The sequence below is a fragment of the Cladophialophora carrionii genome (genome assembly GCF_000365165.1).
Source record: "Cladophialophora carrionii CBS 160.54 unplaced genomic scaffold supercont1.11, whole genome shotgun sequence".
In the NCBI taxonomy this organism is placed as follows: domain Eukaryota; kingdom Fungi; phylum Ascomycota; class Eurotiomycetes; order Chaetothyriales; family Herpotrichiellaceae; genus Cladophialophora; species Cladophialophora carrionii.
Genome location: NW_008481818.1, coordinates 385322 through 403838, shown reverse-complemented (window position 1 = coordinate 403838; position 18517 = coordinate 385322). Strand labels below are relative to the sequence as shown.

At 53.0% G+C, this 18517-nt stretch overlaps 4 protein-coding genes across 4 annotated transcripts; 2 read left to right on the top strand and 2 right to left on the bottom strand.

Annotated features, from left to right (window-relative positions):
- Positions 1-1979: 1979 nt before the first annotated feature.
- G647_09862 (uncharacterized protein) lies at positions 1980-7670 on the bottom strand (the record flags this gene model as incomplete). Its single annotated transcript, XM_008725854.1, has 2 exons — positions 1980-3222; positions 3262-7670. 2 exons carry the CDS (start codon positions 7668-7670, stop codon positions 1980-1982), a joined length of 5652 nt encoding a protein of 1883 aa, XP_008724076.1.
- Positions 7671-7912: 242 nt separating this feature from the next.
- Positions 7913-10954, bottom strand: G647_09861 (uncharacterized protein; the record flags this gene model as incomplete). The annotated part of the gene is made up of 1 exon (XM_008725853.1): positions 7913-10954. One exon carries the CDS (start codon positions 10952-10954, stop codon positions 7913-7915), a length of 3042 nt encoding a protein of 1013 aa, XP_008724075.1.
- Positions 10955-11740: 786 nt separating this feature from the next.
- G647_09860 (uncharacterized protein) lies at positions 11741-13633 on the top strand (the record flags this gene model as incomplete). The annotated part of the gene is made up of 4 exons (XM_008725852.1): positions 11741-12161; positions 12216-12708; positions 12763-13011; positions 13078-13633. 4 exons carry the CDS (start codon positions 11741-11743, stop codon positions 13631-13633), a joined length of 1719 nt encoding a protein of 572 aa, XP_008724074.1.
- An 876-nt stretch (positions 13634-14509) lies between these two features.
- Positions 14510-17077, top strand: G647_09859 (uncharacterized protein; the record flags this gene model as incomplete). Its single annotated transcript, XM_008725851.1, has 2 exons — positions 14510-16370; positions 16422-17077. 2 exons carry the CDS (start codon positions 14510-14512, stop codon positions 17075-17077), a joined length of 2517 nt encoding a protein of 838 aa, XP_008724073.1.
- Between the last annotated feature and the right edge of the window lie 1440 nt (positions 17078-18517).

Here is an 18517-nt window from a genome sequence, read left to right as displayed (position 1 = left end):
TTCTCCAAGCTCAGTTCCGTAGTGATGAGGTACAGGTTGGACATAGCAAAGACGCCGAACTGCTCTTCTGGCTTTTGGAACGGCGGCCAGGCTGTACTTACAGGCGTGTGCAAACCGAGCCACGAGATATCGCGTATTCGACAATAGTGCAATATTCGTCACCAACCTCTCGAATCCCACCAGCAGCTTATTCCTGCTATTATAGCCTTTACGGACTTCGGGACGACTAAACGGAGATATCACTACCGCTTGGTTCTCCCGGCCAGGCAGAAATCCAAGCACATTCGGCCGACCCTCGAGCAGGTCCATCCAACAACAGAATCTGGACAAAGAAGATTAGCACCGTTCGGACAACAAATGCGGCTGACTTGAGTGTGACAGTAAGCCACCCCTTCCCGAGTCTCCTGTCGACCTTGGATCGGTGTATCCGGCTAGGAAAAGATCCGAGTATCTTCCTTGACGCTTAACGATAGAGTACTTTCTTTTTTAATCACCTCGGAATCGTCGCGATATCACTCGGTGCTAGTACCACACTCAAAGGACGGTTTAGGACCCTCACAGCAAGGAAACTCAAGAGGAAAATGGTGTTGATCGCAGACGGTTGATTGGCTGTTGTCTTTCGGGACGCAACCTCCTCCATGAGCAGGGCAATCGCCGAACCATTGTGTGTGAACGGTTATCTCTCTCGGGCAGACGGACTAGTAGTGGCAGTGATAGCCGCCGACTTAGCCTGGGAATCTAGCATGCGCTTTCTCTTCGCCAGCGCCTCGCGAAGAGTAAGCGGTCTCTCGGTCTTGCTGCTGTGGAGGTCGAAGAACAAATCTGCCGCTCCCTACTCTCTGCTCACCAACTGAACCCACCATGTGAAAGGCCTGTGCCAAAGAGTCCACAGATGAGTTCGATGCGCCGGTCACAAGTATTCGATGACGTTTCCCATGGTCGAGAAAGGACGGGGTAAGCGCTTGGATGACAGAATGGCTCTTGCCAGTCCCGAGGGGCTCCCTGGCAGATCATCAAACCACCAGGAGCAGCGCCCTCCATGCGAATAGCAACTTTCTGGCTTTCATTCAGTTGCAAAGCATCTTCACATGCAAAGGAGACATCAGCTAGACCTCCGTAGACGTTGCTGTCTGGGATACTGTCGAGATGATGTCCCGATAAAAGCTGTACGGGGCCTTGTTTCTTAACAAGGCGCGATCCATTGTCGTGTGATTGCTTGAGGAACACATGGGAAGACCCTGTGCCTATTTTCTGGCACGATGTTTGCCCAGACAGGTCAACTATCCAGGATGTGCCAGACTATACGGTATGTGACTATAGTCATCTCGGCATTAGTCGCTGGCATACAACCATAGGCATCCCAGTATCGAAATTCGGAACATCTCTAGGAGAACCATGGAAGCTATCTTCACGTACCTTTCAAGCCTGGGAGACCCCAGATAGACCACTATTCTTACAGTACCAAGATAAGCGCTCGCCCTTTCGCACTCGCCCTGGTTTTCCGTCTAGGGATCCGAGAGGAACCCACGGACTGTGAAGGCTAGGACTTTTGCTTCGGGCGACGCGCAGAATGCAGCCTGACACACAATTCAAACGCAATGCTACTCGGATGCCACTGCTTTCTCGGAAGAATGCGAGTCGACAGGCAGCAGCAGTCATATCGAAGTGCACGCCACCCAGCCCACCAACTCATGTGCCCGACGGTCCTGTGGTAAGCGCATTTCTCACGTCCACACCCTTGTCAGATGCCAGATTTATCAGGCCTATTATCCAACCAAGTACTGGTGTGATTCTAGACCTCCGCGTGGGCACAGCAGCGTGAGGACATACATGACACGCCGTTGAATACTCCGTACAAGGCGGTCCGTTCCATTCCAGTCCATCCACAGGATCGAATGTCCTTGCTCAGCTACAGAACTACCGACTTCAAGGTGGCTTTCACGCCACATCACTTCTAATCATCAAAAGACGCGCTCTGGTTACACCTCGAAGATATCCTCTCCAACTCTCTCCCTCACCATCCTGACCCAGTCTCTCACACTGTTTTCGACGTCCTCATCGTCGTCTTCTAGCATTTCGTTCACGTAAACCATCGTCTCTCCACTTCCGCCGACTGCGACTCCACCGTCAGCCGCGGAGATGGATGATTGCCCTAGCACCACGTTCTGAAGCCACTCCTCGCCCAGGTCCTCGGATTCTGTCAGCGAGATGTGGGTTTTGATCGAGGCCAGACGCACGGCGGCGTGCTCGTGGTGCCGAAGCTGGCAGAGGAGGTGGTTCAGGGTGTGGTGGTGGGCCGGGACGTCTTGAACGGCCGTGGCCAGTGCAACGACTGCCTTGAGAATAGGTTCCCTGATGGGACTCCGCGTGAAATCTCGCGACAGAGACTTGGTGTTCTTGTGGCTTGCAAGAAGCTCGTACTGTCCGATGAGGAGCGTGGCGAGTGGTTGAAAGTGCGAGGGAGAGGTAAAGAAGCCGTCAGCGTCGTGCTTCGCCACTGTCGACAACAGGCTCAGTGCCTCAGTGTAGACCTCTTGATCTTGATGATCGACCTCGGGCCGAAGGCGTAGAGTTCTTGCTCCCTGTGTGTCGTGGTTGCCGATCGCCGCTCTCAGAACCTCGTTACACTCTGGCAGAATGTAACTTGCGTAGCTTGTAACGATGCTCTTGAGGCTTTCGAAGAAATGCGAGGCAAGGGAGAACAGACTGCCTAGCCTCGCTATTCGTCCGCTATTCTTGCGATCTGACATTTTGTCGGTGTCTTCACTCTCGGGTCCATCCCCGGGGGATTCGCTCCGGGACCACTCGACCCAGCTCTCGAAGATAGGTCTGAAGGTAGTGTCATTGAGCTTGTAGATGAGCGCTTCACTCAGGTTGAACAGATTGTTTTCAATATTTCGCAGCTCGTCGGCTTGAAGGAGGTCGCCCGTAGCATTGCCCGCGTTCACGAGGGCGTTGACCCTGTTGACTCGTCGAAGATCCATTACCTGTAGAATAAAGTTCGACAGATCTTCTACAGCCCTGCTCACTGTAGACTTGGAATTTCGCTTGATGGCTCGTGACAACATATCCAACCACTCACCGATGGCATCTGCGTTGACCACACTTGCCTGCCAGGCCTGGCGCAAACTGGCAACGAGTGAAGCCAGCTCGACCTTGTCGGCGACAAGATTCAACAGGTCAATACGGGATTCTTCCCAAGAAGTCCGTGGCTCCAGGGTACTTCTCACTTCTCCCAGATATGTCGCCATAATCTGAGACATTCCTATGCAAGATTTGCAGGACGACTCAAAGATTTCCACCAAGTTTTCGTCGGATATTATGAAGGGGACATGCATGACGAAGGAAGAAAGAAGCATGTAGCAGGTATTGTGAAGCTCCACCTTTCCATCCTTGGGGCCTTTCGGTCCCTTCAGATCCTCCAAGCTTGAATACAATAGTCGGAAAACCTTCGGTATCGCTACCAATACGATCGGCACAGATGCTTCTTTGAGTACTTCCGTTGCAGTCGTCAAACAGAGCAGCGACATGATTTGTGTCCTCTCATCTTTCGATTCGAGGCCTTGACCGCCGTCATCTGTGAGTGTAGAAGAGGCCGAGACAACCGCGTCCGGGTGCTTTCGGCCATACAGCTCAAGGATGCGGTCGAGGCATTCGATTGCTGCGTGTCGCAGGTTCTCGTCGTCCGTGCTCTTGACAATGACCCCGAGAGTAGGGAGGACCGAGATCGCGCTGGACTGGCTCTTTTTGTCCTTGGACGCGGGGCCAGGTTGATGTAGTTGCGAAGCTAACACACGGAGCGCCAAGGGCTTCAGATCCGCGTGCTCAGTTTGCTCAAGCTCATCGAGAAGAGTTGGCATAATATCAAGTAAGTCTGCAAGAGAAGGTAACTCGAGCAAGGCGCTGAGACATTTCTTCGTCGGCGGTGCCAGACTCTTGTGCTGCGTCTTCTGAGACTTAAGCATGTTGAGGAGACGGGAGATGCAAAGTTTGAACTCGGTCCAGAAGGGAGTCTCATCAGGTCGGTCAGGCTTGGTGAGTCGAGCAATTCGTGTCTTGAGTGCCTTTGGAGCCAGCAGTCGAGCGGCCACTTGGAGCAGGTCCGAGGCTACTGCCTCTCTCTTGTCAATTGGTGTGACCCTTGTGATATCTAGGAGGGTTTCAGCGTCGTGCGGCTTCTCGCTGAAGGTGTCGAGAGTCAAGTCCAAGATCTTTCGAAAGGTCAGAACTTGAGTGGAAGCCGGAAACTCCGCTGTTAGTCTTGTGAGGAATGTCCACATGTCTTCAGTATTTCTCCTGGAAGTAAGCAGTGCGATGACCGCGAATGAGAAATCATCAGCACCGAGCCTGCTCAATAGCCGCTGGTAGAACGATACTCTCCTGTGCTGAGGAACATGTTCGTAAGCCGTGACGAAGCTCGATAGGAGATTTGAGGTGGAGTGGATGAGGTGCTTAGCATCTTGCTTTTTCAAGCTCGCCACCAAAGGAGGAATGATCTCGTCAATGGCACGATTGGTGACGTAGATGGACCGTTCGTCGTCTTTCGACAAAATGCTTCTGCCCTTGAAAGTGAAGATTGGCATGATTGTGTGCAATATCCGATCCGGAGCAAGCGCTGCCAGAGAAGCGGAGAGGAGGAGCGCCGTGCTTTGCACTTGCACATTGTCCGATGATCGCACGCACTCAGTCACCAGGTCGGCACGAATGCTTGTCATGTCAATATTTGGCTTGCGAGCTTGCCGGGCCTTGTCAACGATGGCCAGTATGTTGCTGAGGCAGAGGCAGAGCAAATACGGCGACTCGGACGCAGTCTTGTCCCTCAGGCGATTCAAGCCTATCAAGACTTCGAACAAGCCGCCAAGCAGTTGAGGATGGTTTTCGGGTTGAGAGTCCTCCACCAGCTCAATTGCCAAGGTCATTCTTGCTCCGCTGGAATTCCGCTCCCCGGCTAGTTCCTTTGGGATGCTCTCGCGGCCATGACTCAGCCGCCGCCGCTTCTTGGGAGGGACGTCTGTCGGTATTTGAGCAAGACCGGATAAAGATTGATCGAGGATAGCAGCCAGGTTTTCAGTGGTGAGCGCAACAGTATGCAAAACATGGCGGCTACCGGCTGCATAGGTCGCATTTTCTGAGAAGGACATCTCGAAAAGACGTACAACTACAGCATTCTGAGACTCGCGGCGCAGGATATCCCAAATGGCAGCGATATGATCGAAGAAAATTGTCGCTAAAGAAGGACGTGGCTGGAACTTTCCCTCGGCGAGCATGTCCAGAATGTGCTCAACAGCTTCCTTGTCTTGTGGAGCGATCAGTTGGATAGCAAGGGCATCAATTTGTGGCACGGCCAGACCTTCCGCGGATGCCGCAGCCTCCGCATCAGCCGGTGACAGCGAGGCCCATCTGTCAAGAACAGGCGCAAGAGTCTTACTCGTCGCTGCAGCACCAACCTTATGTACTCCCATAAGCAGCTGCGTGATGCCCATTTTGATCCTCAAAAGAGGGCAGGCTAGTGCGCAACCAGTCAGAAGGTCAAACAAAGCTTGCTTCGAAGTCTTCTTCAGCTCGGTATCAGATGTCTTTGACGGTGTGGCATGATCATGACCATCCAAAGCCGCCGTCAATACTTTGCGCATCTCGGATGGATCTAGGATGTACTCCTCCAAGTGAGGGAGATACAGCTGGTTCAGAAGCTTGTCCGCTTGCGCTAGAGATATTCGCTTGACATTGGTCATGGTAAGCGCGTCGTAAGTTGTGGTTCCACTTTGATGTTGCTCTTGCTCTTGTTGCAGATTCTGGGAGATGGATTTCTGTATAACTAAAACACAGGCCGCAGCAGCCCTTCTGACAGGTTGAGCGGAGTCGGAAAGGAGGACGGTGATGTAAGGGATGAGTAACTGCGTGTCAAGTGGGAATCCTTGGTTGAGTGACTTCGAGAGACCTTGGATGGCAACACACCGCTCCATGGTTGAGAAGGGCCCTAGGGATATTCTCAGCAGAAAACTAATGTAGAAAATTGAAGCTGCTTTCGGCTTTTGTCTCCATAAGGGAAGCTCTTCGAACTCGGTCAAAGACCGCTCATTTCGGCAACAGTGGGTGAACGCTCGGGCAAGCTGGTCAAAAAGTGGTGAAGGCCCGTGTGCAAGACAGGACAGCTCCGCGGTTTGAGCAGGGAAAGATGCTATCATTGCCTTTACTGTGTCCTCGGTGGGTGTTGAATCGGCTCCACGATCGTCAAAGTCACTGGGGGCCGACTCAATCAGGCCGGATGGCTGCGGAGATTCAATGGTACTCTCTAACAAGTGCTCGACCAACGACTGAGAGAGGCCTGCTAGTGTCGAGGCCTGGGAGAATGCCGGTGAGAAATCTGGAGAGTCGTTCAGGGCTTTTAAAAGTCGAGTGAGATGAGTCTGAAGAGGTGAGTCGACCGGAAGTGAGGCGTCGGTATGTGGCAGCTTTCGAAGTAGAATAGCAACCAGCTGGCTTTTTATCGGTGGCGGAAAAACCCTTCCAGCCAGATCAAATATTGTTTCGACAAATTGAAACCTTACATGAAGGTTCTTCTGCTTTACTCCCGAGAGTGCTGACGTGACAAGCGCCGCACACAGTGACGCCACCGACACCTCTTTATGCAGATCCAACAAGGACGCCGTGAGGTCTTTGGCTCGCAAGAAAACCTCGAGAACATCCTTCGGCACTCTGCTGTCAAGCTTCTTCGTAACAAGCATCGCCAGACATGCCAGAGCAGATTTTGAATCAGCCTCGTCGTTTGCGATAAAAGGTGCAATGGCTTTCATCAAGGCATCAATCACATGATCCTCGAGGTCCGCGTTAGCAGCCAGAACAAGCGAGATCGTGAAGCAAGCAAGGGTCAATTCTGGACAGCCCCTCAGCTCAAGTCCCTCATTCAGCAATGGCAAGATCTTTAGCAGCACGTCTTCAGTTCGTTGCTTTTGTACCTCTTTTCTCCCACTCTTGAGTTGGTTCAGTCTCCCTGTGATTGCCTCGAGAACGACGCTGCTCCAGAAGCGCAGGAGCTGAGGATAAGCTGCGCCTTCCTGGCAGACACGAAGGGTATGGTTGTTGAAGTACGAGGAAAAGGCATCGTTGTGTGTGGCGCTATAGACTATGCTGTGCCGGGGAACGTTGACTGCGTCTTTGTGATAAGGGCCCAAGAATTTCCATTCGCTAGCAATCCTGTTGGCGGGAACTATGCTTAGGACATTCCTAAACACAGTCGTCTCGTGGTATGGTAGGAACGTTGCGAGCAAGGCGTTTGTGTTGTAGACATGCACTCGGAATCTTCTTATAAGCCATTCGACTGCTTTGATGCCCGGACGCAGCATTACTTTCGACCCCAAAAGCCCTAGACATCGCTCAAGGACCACATCTAGTGCTTCATTTTGCGGCTTGCTCATATGTTCTCGATCTTGGTCCTTGGCCAGGGGACTGTACAGATTTTGTTCGAACTCGCGCAACCTCGAGTCTAGCAGACACGTCTCTCGGAAGCCCTCGAGGCATATTTGGAAGATTGTCTCCCAGTCTTGTTTGATGGCGACGTTCCGTTCAAATATCAGGGACTCGGCGTGGGCATCTCGTCGGGCTCGAAGGTCGAGTTCGTTGGTCGAGTTTGCGGCGATGTTGCGCAGCTGCGCAGCGAATGTCGATGTCATGGCCACCGGTGTAGGGAGAGATCAGGCAATGACTGCAGTGATTCCATCAGCGCTGCGGCATACGACGGCAGCTACAAATTGTGGGCAGTGCCTGGCGAGCCTGGTCTCGAAAAATTCACTGTTCAGTTAATCGACGCAGGAAAAAAAGTTGGAGATCGGACATTGCGGGGTTTATTTCATGCAAAGAAAGTGGATTCATTCAGCCTCGTCATTGCAGCCTTGTTACCACTGCGTCATCAAGGCTAGTACAAAACATCAGAGATGTCTATGTGAAGCCGCATGCCTCGATCAGCCATGTTTTGATACACCCATTTCAATGCCTCATCGCCAAGAGCACTTCTCAGAGTGGAATCAGTGAATGCCAGCATGCATAAATTCTTCGACCACGGACATGCTCGTAGCGATGCGTACAAGGCCTCTCGAGCTTGGCTTGCCAATGTCGCCAGATCCTCTTTCGAGGGAGGCCTGATGCCGCCGGTACTGCTGCGATTCGACCCACCTTGCCGGACAACGAGAGATGCCTCCCATAGAACAAATGCCTCCCACAGCTCTACACTATCGTGTCCTGGTGAGCCGACTCGAGTAGCACGCTTGAATGCCGAGCGAATGCTGTGAACAGTGCGTCCCGAGTATGCAGGTCTGGTGAGTTCTACTAGAACATCAAAGATGCACGGAACTACGCTTCCTGTCGTGTTGGTGTCCTGTTCTAACCTTGCCACCGAGTCGACTTGGCGCAAACGGTCAATAGCTCCAGCTTTCCGCGAAAAATAAGAATTGAGTATCAGGAGAATGAGGTTGTCTGAGAAAGTTCGCACGGATTGTGCTAAGATGGCGTTAAGCACGCGCGGTTTGAAGTCCTTTTTGAAAATGACCGCATGCGCATAGATGAATCGTGCTTGTTGTTCGTGTATTGCTTCATTCAGAGCGGATTTCGATTTCGAGACACCCGTATGCGGTTTGAGACAATCCTGGTAGGTGTCCAGAGCCACTTCGAGCCGCAAGCCGCTATTAAGGTATCGGTGATATGCCAACACATCGACCATGGCACGCAATGATACAGAGTCACCTTTTAAGCCAGTAATCTCGATTTGTCGCTTGATGTGTTGCTCAACCTTGATCTGTGCCGCTGCAGAAGATGCCTGAATGTTCAAGTTCTCCGCTTTGAATCTTGCCAAGTCGAAGACTTGGTCGGCCAGCATGCTGAGCAATGTCCTCGCCTGGGTGAAGTGTCCCCGGCACATATGGGAGTAGGCCCAATTCCGCCACATGTAGAAGACATGCATGCGTCCATCCCCGTCAAACGACGTCCTCATCGAAAGCGCGGTGGACCACACTTTCTCCGCTGACTCGAAGTTCCCAAGTTGAGCTTCCAGCAAGGCAAATGCGTCGTAAAGCCTGAGACTATCACCTTTGTCCTTGAGAAATGATCTTGCCTGCTTCCTGGCACCTTTGAGGTCAATACCTGCGTCAAAAGCAACAGCATATTCCATGATCCCCGCGAGCATTTCTCCATCATTTGGCAACCCCGCGAGCTGAGCAATAACCCTACGCAAGAACTCGGGACTTGAGTCCAGAAGTCTTCCAGAGCGAGGTCCTAGGTTTTCAGGTAATCGACATGCACGTTGCTTGACGGCGAAAGACACTTCGTCGTAGTGCATATATATACCGATTCGTTCGTCTCCTTGCTCAACCAGGTCTACAAGATTGGAACCGCTGGGGGATTGGTTGCAGATGAATGGATCACCCTTCCACGCGCTGCCGTCGTCGAATGACGTGATCGGAGGCAGGCCTGCAAACAGCAAGAAGCCGTCGACTAGCAACCCGAGAGCAGAGTCGGAAGAGGGGCGAAAGAGTAACTCTTCGATGTCTGCAAAGAGAACGATGCGGTACGAATCATCCTCGCCGACTTCGTCGAGGGATCTTGCAGGTAAGCTTGCAGTCTGTTCGAGCTCCGTTTCGGCCGCGGCCCACTGCTGGATGTCCATATTTTCGGTTTGGAATGACCTGTCTGTTATAGGAACTGGCTCAAAAGCTGGATCTGAGACCCAGCCCTTGGAACCTTCCTCGCCGATGCGCGCAACCTCTCTATCCCAAAAGGCTCGGAACAGTGACATGGAGTCATTCGATTGTAGATGTTGAGGTTGAGGCTGGAAACAGTTCCATTCGAGAAGTGCCTGCCAAATCCCCACCGCTCGTTCAGTAAATCCCGTCTGCCATAAGAGCATAGTCAAGCGTAGTAGTATATAGACACAATTCGAGTCTCTCTGGCGATCCGTTGTCCCCGGCCTAGGCACCCGAAACGTCTTGAGCCAATTCAGGTGGGCTTGGAGACAGTCTTCAACGCTGAATCTGACTGAGTTGGTCTGGACAAAGTCGACATAGAGCTTCCACAGATCGAATGAGGCACCGTCGCCAAGAAATGCCCTCCACCTTGAGGCATGCTTGTCTACATCCCAGACTGCCCTTGCCTCTCGCATCAGGCCGACAATCAGGGCATGCCGGCCGTCTTGGGATTTAACATGCGACAAAGCCTGCTCATATAGGGATATTTTGCGTTCGCTGAGGTCCCTGGGTGATGGCGAGTTGCCCAGGTTGTCGTAAAGAAGATCTTTTTGAAACTCGATCAAGGCGAGCCATGGCGAGGCAGAATCAGGTTGCTCTTTCGTAGCTTTGGATAGTTCGAGATGTCTTTGGTGGATAGGACTTTTCTTATAGGCTTCAAAGGGGTCCTCCGCGACTGCTGCTTCTGCTACATCCGGCTCGGACTCTTCACTTTCCTCTGCCTCTGCAGCTATTCGTAAATGATCTATTCCAAGCCCTCTCCTCTTCCGGCGCTGACCAGGCTCGAGCACGAGAAAGTCTTGCTCCAGATCGGTCCAGGTGCTGGGTTTATCGTGAATAATTGTCGTGGCGGCATCGTTATCAACAAACTTTGTAAGTAGAGTCTCCTTGCGTGATTTTCGCGTCGAATCGCTCTCTGCATCTTCCACCCGAAGTGCTGTCTCAGATCTAGACGTAATGCGATACTTTGGGTCGAGTCCTAATATGCGACCGCGACCGGCTGGTCGATAGCGTGGGACCGAGTTGCGATGTAAGGACCCATAGGCTAAAATCTGCATATCCCCTTTACGGTCTTCGACAAAGATAGAGGATTGACTGTTGGTGCGGGGTTCCCGTCGAGCCGTCGGTACGTTTGTTGCGGTGATAGCCGAAGAAGAACGTTGATATACATGATGTGAGTTTTTCTGATGGGCAGATGGGATGTCATATTGCGAGCGAGACATGATGGGCCAGAGAGACCTACCGGGGAGAATGTTGCTGGCCGCCAAGCTTAGGCGGAGTGCAAGTCATACATGGGATGAAACGTACATCTTGCTGTACCAGCAGCGGAGTCGAAAATTGACCTCGCCCAATGTGAGTCTCTCGAAGAGGTGAAGTGAGGATGAAGTGAAGACGGCAGCTTCCCGGCACGGTCAAGCATATGCCAAGCGCGCTATTCCTCTTACGGAAATGGGTTAGCACGCTCGGCGGGCGCCACGCTCAGCGCATCCCGTTGGTGCCGTGTCCCTTTGAAGGTCGTTCGGCTCACCTGCAACGGCGAAGCCAGGCCGAAAGACTTCTACACTGTCCTTGTGAACTCGTACCACGCGCTGGGATGTCCACTATTCTGCCGAAACTTTAGCAGCGTCGCATGTGCCGCCGGAAGATTAGTCCCTACATCCTGGCAAAAGATTGTAGCTCTGAAGAGCCGCTCGTTTTCTAGTTTGTCGGTCCTGGTGGCAAGCTGACTGCAGTTGTTTGTTCATGAATCGCAGATTTCTTCACACCGTGTCCGTATAATGACACGCCGTAACATACACTCCAGCGCTGCTAGCACTGTCACAACTGGACCAGCGTCAACCGCAAGCCGACGGGAAACAGCCTCGTCAGCATCTGGCCGCTGATCGCAAAGGGTCTGAATGTGCTGACTGACTCCGAGTGAGCATCGAGGTACCTTTCGGTGGACAGCGGCTTGCAACCTCGCCTGCGCAGCATGATAACGCCTGCCAGCCTACCCTCTCCTCTGCCACATGTCTCCTGCCAAAAAGGCCGACAAAATCGTCTTCATCAACGTGCCAGGTGACAAGAATGCCCTGTCACAGCGTGATCGCGAATTGCAGGCAGCGGCAGCACGTGCGCACGCTGCTCGAGTATCCAGACGTCCTCCTCAAAAGTCTGGGATTGTGAAGCATGAACCAGGCGGCCATCCAGGAATCACGTTGTCGGCATTGCTCGGTTCGCCCAGTGCCGTTGCCATACGACCGTCGCGTGGGAAAGCCAAGCGATGGCCCAAGGTCCTGGAGGAGGCAGGTGAAGACTATGATACTCTATTGAACAAAAGAAGAATATATGCTGTCTCAGCGTCCAGCTTGGGTCAGGGTCAAGTCGATCCTTTCGACAGTGCGCCGGTAAAGGGCCTGGACAATTTTATTTACTCAATTCTCGACTTTGGTATGTTTCCATTGGGCAAGGTTCTTGTGCAGGATACTGATTACACCCTTGCAGCATACGACTATGCGTTCCCCTCGTTCGTCCCAGCTGCTCCTACCAAAGCTTTACCCACTCACCGTGCCAATCGGCGCAGGCTCGGTCGACAATTTGGGTTCCTTCTCGAAGCTCAGATAGTGGCGGCTGCTAAATTCCAATTGAGTCCTATGATATCGTTGACGGAACAAAACCGAAGACGTGTACAAGCAATCAACGAAGTCCACGAGAAGAGAGCCGTAAACCTCCTCGATCAGGAGCTTCGGCGCCTGGGCACCACTCCCTCTGATACCGTAATCTATGCTTCAGCCCTTCTGGCCTACGTTTCAGGGCCTAGCTATGACCGGACCTCGACTCGACATCCTAAATCACCGCTGGCGACAGCCCAGAACCTTCACGCTATGGGCCACCTTGACATCATTCCAGAGCGCGTTCAGGGCGTGCGGACATTAGTACAGCGGAGGGGCGGTATTGACGCGCTAAGCATGCCGTTTCAGCGCATCGTCTTGACATAGTAAGTCGCTCAAAATCCCCGAAACCAAATCTACCCACAGTAACATTACTACAGTCTCGACACCATTGTGTCTACTAGACTAGGCGTGCGGCCAGGTTGGACGTGGCCTGCGGCGGTCCCAGAATCCCTACGACATACCGGCGAGCATATCCTCGATCAGACAGCCGCCCAATTGATGCAGGTGATGGGCTCTGGTTTCAGCGAGTTGCAGCATGAACAGATGCGTCAGACGCTCTTTCTGATGTGCGAAGCCACTGCGGCACTTGATCACTGTCACCGAGGGGGACCATCTCCTCCTTCGATGTAGGTTGTCCCCTGTATGGGTCACTCCAGGTATTGATATCTACGTAAGCTAATGGGGATCAACAGTTGGGACGTTGCCCGGATCAGGCTTGCGGTGCAGCACAGATTATGCTCGTTCGACCCGCTTACCCCAGAGCAGATCAGCTTAGCTGACCTACAGTTTGAGCTCTGCCGACTGTCGGCACTGATCTACAGTGATCTGGTACTGTTTCCCATTCCCGAACAATCAGACGTCAAGCCCCCACTCTTCTACGACCTTGGTCGCACGCTGGACAAATACGAGTCTGTTGCAGAACCCTCACAGATTGACCGAGATTTCCTGGCGTGGTGTGTCCTGCTCGCAGCGGCCGCCTCGATCTCTTACCCAGTCTTCCGAACTCAGTTTATCCAGCGGCTTGAAGGGCTCGTTGGCTCCGATGAAAGATTACGAGACTGGGAGTTCTACGAGGGCGTGGTAAAAAGGTATCTTTGGTGGGGTTATTTGCTTGATCCACCAGCCAAAGAAGCGTTCGCTGCGATCTCGTGGCCGGACACTGTTACAAATGGGGTTGGTCTTTCCCTTGATCGCCAACAGGGCCGTCATATCAAGCAGCCTTACCGGTGTGATTCTCCTGGAGGTTAAAATCAAATCTTGAGCACAGTTTTTAAGACTCTACGCTTGACGCAAACTATAACGCCTTTCAGTCCAAACATAGACAGCCAGAGGTGTATCATTGAGGCTTCATCTATCCTCCCGGCCATCTAGGACCAGCACAGGCGAGCATTGTTGTAGTCCCTGAGTGTCACTATGGTGGAGTCGACCGTAGCAGTGAGCATTGGTCTGTCGTGGTGTCGCGCCGAAAGTGCAAATGACTCAGAGGAACCATCACGTTAAGAGTTCACGTGGCGCATGACTCAGGTTACTCGAATAGTTGGCAAAGATAACTTCATTTTTGGCCTCAGGAAGAGCTTAAGAATCAATGCAATTGTCAAAGTCCTGTACCTAGGATCGAGGCCACCGCCTAGGTAACTCGGCAGGCTACTTTAGGCGCCAACTCTCCATAAGCTTTCCGACGGGCACTGGGGCTACTATGGACAGGCTGCGGGCTGCGGAATACCGGCTAGAGTAAACTACCCAGTACATGTAGACTTGCAGTTCGGCTATTATCGATGTGCCCCCACAAGCCTAGATTTCATGTTTTCCCTAGAAATCCCCATTGGGCATCCCTCGGTGCATCCCCGCGAGCTTCCCTGACTGCGTCACGGCGGCTTCCCTGCCTCCCCCAGGCCAGTTTTGGTGCCGCACCTGCATCGAAGCAGGAGAGAAGCCATGCGTGATCGATGATGGCGATCGCGACACGCCCACCAACAATCGTACTCGTTGCGTCACGCATTTGACAATTCCTGCGACGTTAACTAGCGAGTTGACATGCGCTTGCTGCGCGGTACTTGCCATTTGTCCTCTTTCTGGGGACGTGTCACACCCAGTTGAGGTCGGTTCTCGTCAGCACGTCCTCCCATGGACACGACTTCTTCTAAGAGGCAGACTCCTTCCTCCTCCACCACCGATGACAGTGCTCCCCCGGCGAAGAAGATCAAGACCGTCGCCGAAGTCCCGGCCCAATACAGCGATGCGGTCCGAAAGAAGCTGGCGGCCACCTCGCGGACCGGCCAGGCCTGCGATCGGTGTAAAGAGAGAAAGATGAAATGTGATAGTGATCCCGTGGCATGTCAACCTTGTCGCCAGAAAGGGCTTCGGTGCTACACGACCGACCGAGTTACAGGCCACGCGCGCGAAAGAGGAGAATCGGATCGCACAGAAAACGAGCTGTCGTTCCTGAGAGACCAATTGGCGGCGTACCAGCAAAGGTACGGCCCCATACAGCCGGGTGAGCCAAGTGGTGTCGGGCACGCGACGACCTCCAGCGTGTCGATACCGCAGCCCACGTTGTATTCGGCCTCGTCCGCAGCATCGGTGCCAGACGCGAAGTATGTTGGGTGGCCTGCGCCTGATCATTCTGAGCCGCTCCATTCGGGCCCAGTCAAAGGCACAGTCGTCGACATCATGGATGGGACCATCGACATTGCCGACTGGGAGTGTGACATGATGAGAGAATACCCGGGAGAAATGGTGAACAAATTCAACCTCTCCAAGACGTCCATTGTCAACACCATCTACGGCTACCAACGAGTCGACGATCCCAAGCTACCACCGAAAGAGGAGGCACTGCGCGACTCGAATCATTTCCTGGTCATCATGTCACAATACGTGCCAGTTGTCCATCGCCCCAGCTTTATGGATCTGGTCAATAGGTTTTACGACCAGCCGGAGACACTGTCCGCGGCTGAGCGCGTCCAGGTGGTTATCGTTTTTGCAGTCATCGCACATCAGACGGCCGTTCGAAACCACCTTCATTCGGCCGAGAAGTTTGAGGAGTCGCATCGCTACTTCCACTACGCTCTAGGGTATTACCGTGAATTGCTTCATGACCAGTCATTGGCGTCCATGCAGGCAATGGCCTTGATCATCGTTCACTTGCGCAACCTGCCCAAACCAGGAATATCATGGAAGTTCTGCCATGAGGTCCTCCTTCGGGCAATAGAACTCGACTACCATCGAGATCCAGACAAGACGCAGCTGCCCGACGACGAGACCGATCCACTGTCGAAAGAGCTGCGCAAGCGAGTCTTCCACTCGATACTGGGGGTCTGTGTCACGACAGGTTGCCGTGTCGGTCTGCCCGCACCGTGGCAGTTCCAGCACCTCGACTTGCCTCTGCCCAGGGCTATCAAAGATTCCGAGATATCCAGGCACGGCATTAACCCAGATCTGTCGGGGCAATGCGACTTCTGGCCCTGTCTACATCTGGCCAAACTCCTGCCGCTTCTGACAGAATTGCACAACCATATTGTCGCGGTGCGCAAGCCTGCTGCCGACTATCTCCGAACCGTCGAGGGGCTGAACGCAAAGATAATAGCCTGGAGACAGGACTGGGATGATTCCATGAGGTCTGAGCCTAACAGGCACGTCAATCTGGTGGTGGCAACTCTCCTCTTCGAGACGTGGGCCGCTGAATATCAATTAAATCTGCATCATCCTGTATGTTGCACCAGTGAAGATCCCGAGGTGATTGAGAGACATCTGGACGTGTGTCACAAGTCCGCCAAGCGGCTCCTGCAAAGCTTCCACATACTGTCGAGCAGGTATAAAGGCGTGGACTTCACGTGGCATTCGACATTGGCATATGCTACCGGCTTCGGCATCACACTCTACGTCTACCGAAGACGGAAAGGTCCCGTGACAATGGAGCAATTTGAGGCAATGAGGAATGAGCTGAAGGGCTGGACGTCTTTGATGGCGTATGCTGACCTGGTACTGAGTACGTCAAGGATTTGGACTGCGGTAGCACTGCCGTGACTGACTTATGCAGGAACGGGAAATCACCTCCAACGACAATTTCAGCCTCGCGTTCAAGCTCTCGAGGACGAATATCGGCGACTTATGGTGGACCAGCCTTCAAAGCCCAATGGTACTCACAAGCCCATCAGTCCAATCAATGGCTCCAATACCGGTCTCACCGTCAATGTCGAGCAGCCGGCCATGTCATTTCAAGAGCCCCCCAATCCCAATTCTCTCAAGCACAGGAACAGCTTGCCTCAATCCATGTTCATGCAGTCCCAGATCCTGCCTCCCAACCCGCCACAGTCTCCGTTAACCCATCAGCAGTCATGGCCACCAACATACACCCTTTTACCCCAACCACAAGCACAAGGACAGATCACTGGTCAAGGATCGGCTCTCACGTCGCCAATCTATCCGAGCTTCTCGCAAGCAGCCACGAGTGGTCTCTCGACCCCTGGAACCTATCCACCAATCCCGACATCTTTAGCGTCCTTGCTCAACGATTCCGGGAACTTCTACGTGGGCTATCAGACGCCACCACAGAACCAGAACAGTCTTGGGGGAACCGCCGCAGTTGGTGGAGGCGGCGATCCCTCAATGGCATTCTCTCCCAGTCACTACTTCGACGGTCCGGGGCCACTGACATGGCCTTTGATCAGTATGCCACCTGGCCAACAATCATGACGAGCCCACTATCTACTAATTTGCTGCAAGATTCAGCACCAGTCTGTGCAAGATTCCCTTTTACCATACAGCAGGATTTAATGATGCAAGGACGAAGAATTGTACATATTCACAAGAGGAATGTCATTGACTGTTTTCCTGCCGAAGCTCGTTGACAGTATTTGTGCTCCTGATGTTTATGCCCCTTGCCCTGCAATACTTCCTGGTATAACGCTGTATGTACCCAGCTCCGCGAGGTTATGCTGTCGGAACTGGGAGTCTTCAGTTGACGCATTGGCTGGTCTCCTCATTGCCACTTCTGCCGTCATACTTTTCTCGACGCGGATCAGCCTCAAACAGCCACTCATTCACCGGTCGCTCCTCGCCCAGCGATCGAAGAACCTCAACAGCCGGGTGTCTCCACGTTACAGTAGGTGCCGTTGCACGTTGAGATCCCTCACAAGGCTCGGATATAATCCGACTCCTCGATTTATACGGCCTTGGATCAGACAGTCCCAGTTTGGTCGACTCATCATTACACCAGGGGGTGCAGCTTACTGTGTACATGCGCTAGGACCGTGTCTCACATCATGTCTCCGCCTGAATTTTGGCCGCTGTGCCACTCTATGTACATACCACACCTCCGCTTTCCGGATCATAGTGGTTACGCGAGGGGCACGCGAGGAGTATGATGGTGACATTGTCTGGGCCACCACATTCACTGGTTTCGAGGTCAGCCCGTTCGTCATAGTGGTACGGGCGTCGCGGGTGCAAGCGCCTTCACTCTTTCGAAGCATTGTTCACGACGAGTACTTGGGGCCGGATGCGAATTCGTGGATTCGAAGACATTCTTCAAATCAGAGCAGCCTGAACTGGCCTCAACTCAGAGACTACAGATTTGTCTACTATTCCGATCAAATTCAATTCGTGTTCCTCGAATGTTCCAGTACGAGCTGGCCCCCGTGCAGCTGGAACCACAAGTTCACGCGGGAGACGAAGCGAGAAAGATGCTGCCCAGATTAGGTATCAAAGCAAACCCGCTCCTTTTCACTCTGAACAAGCTGAAAGGAGTGAGAGAAAAAGCGCGTGGAATGGCAACGACAAGGTGGTATGAATACTCGCAATCATTGAATCAGCACCGGAGATCTCTGCATCCGAGATTCATGGCAAGAACAAAGCATCGTCTACCAGGAAGATCAGCAACTTGCCACTGATCGTTCGTTTCGCGGACAAGATCCTGCTTCGCGCTTCCGAGTGTGTCGCCATCTCGGAGGTCGTATTCGCGGCACTCACTCACCCAGGTCATCTACACCCTGTGCGCAGCCCTCACTCTACATCTTTTACGGGCGGAAATAACGGGGCGTCAAAGCCGCAAAACGCACATCGCTTACGGAGTACTGGGTACAGTCTTGTAATTTGAGGGAGCAGGAACCCCAGCCTCGTTACGTTTTGGCAGGGACA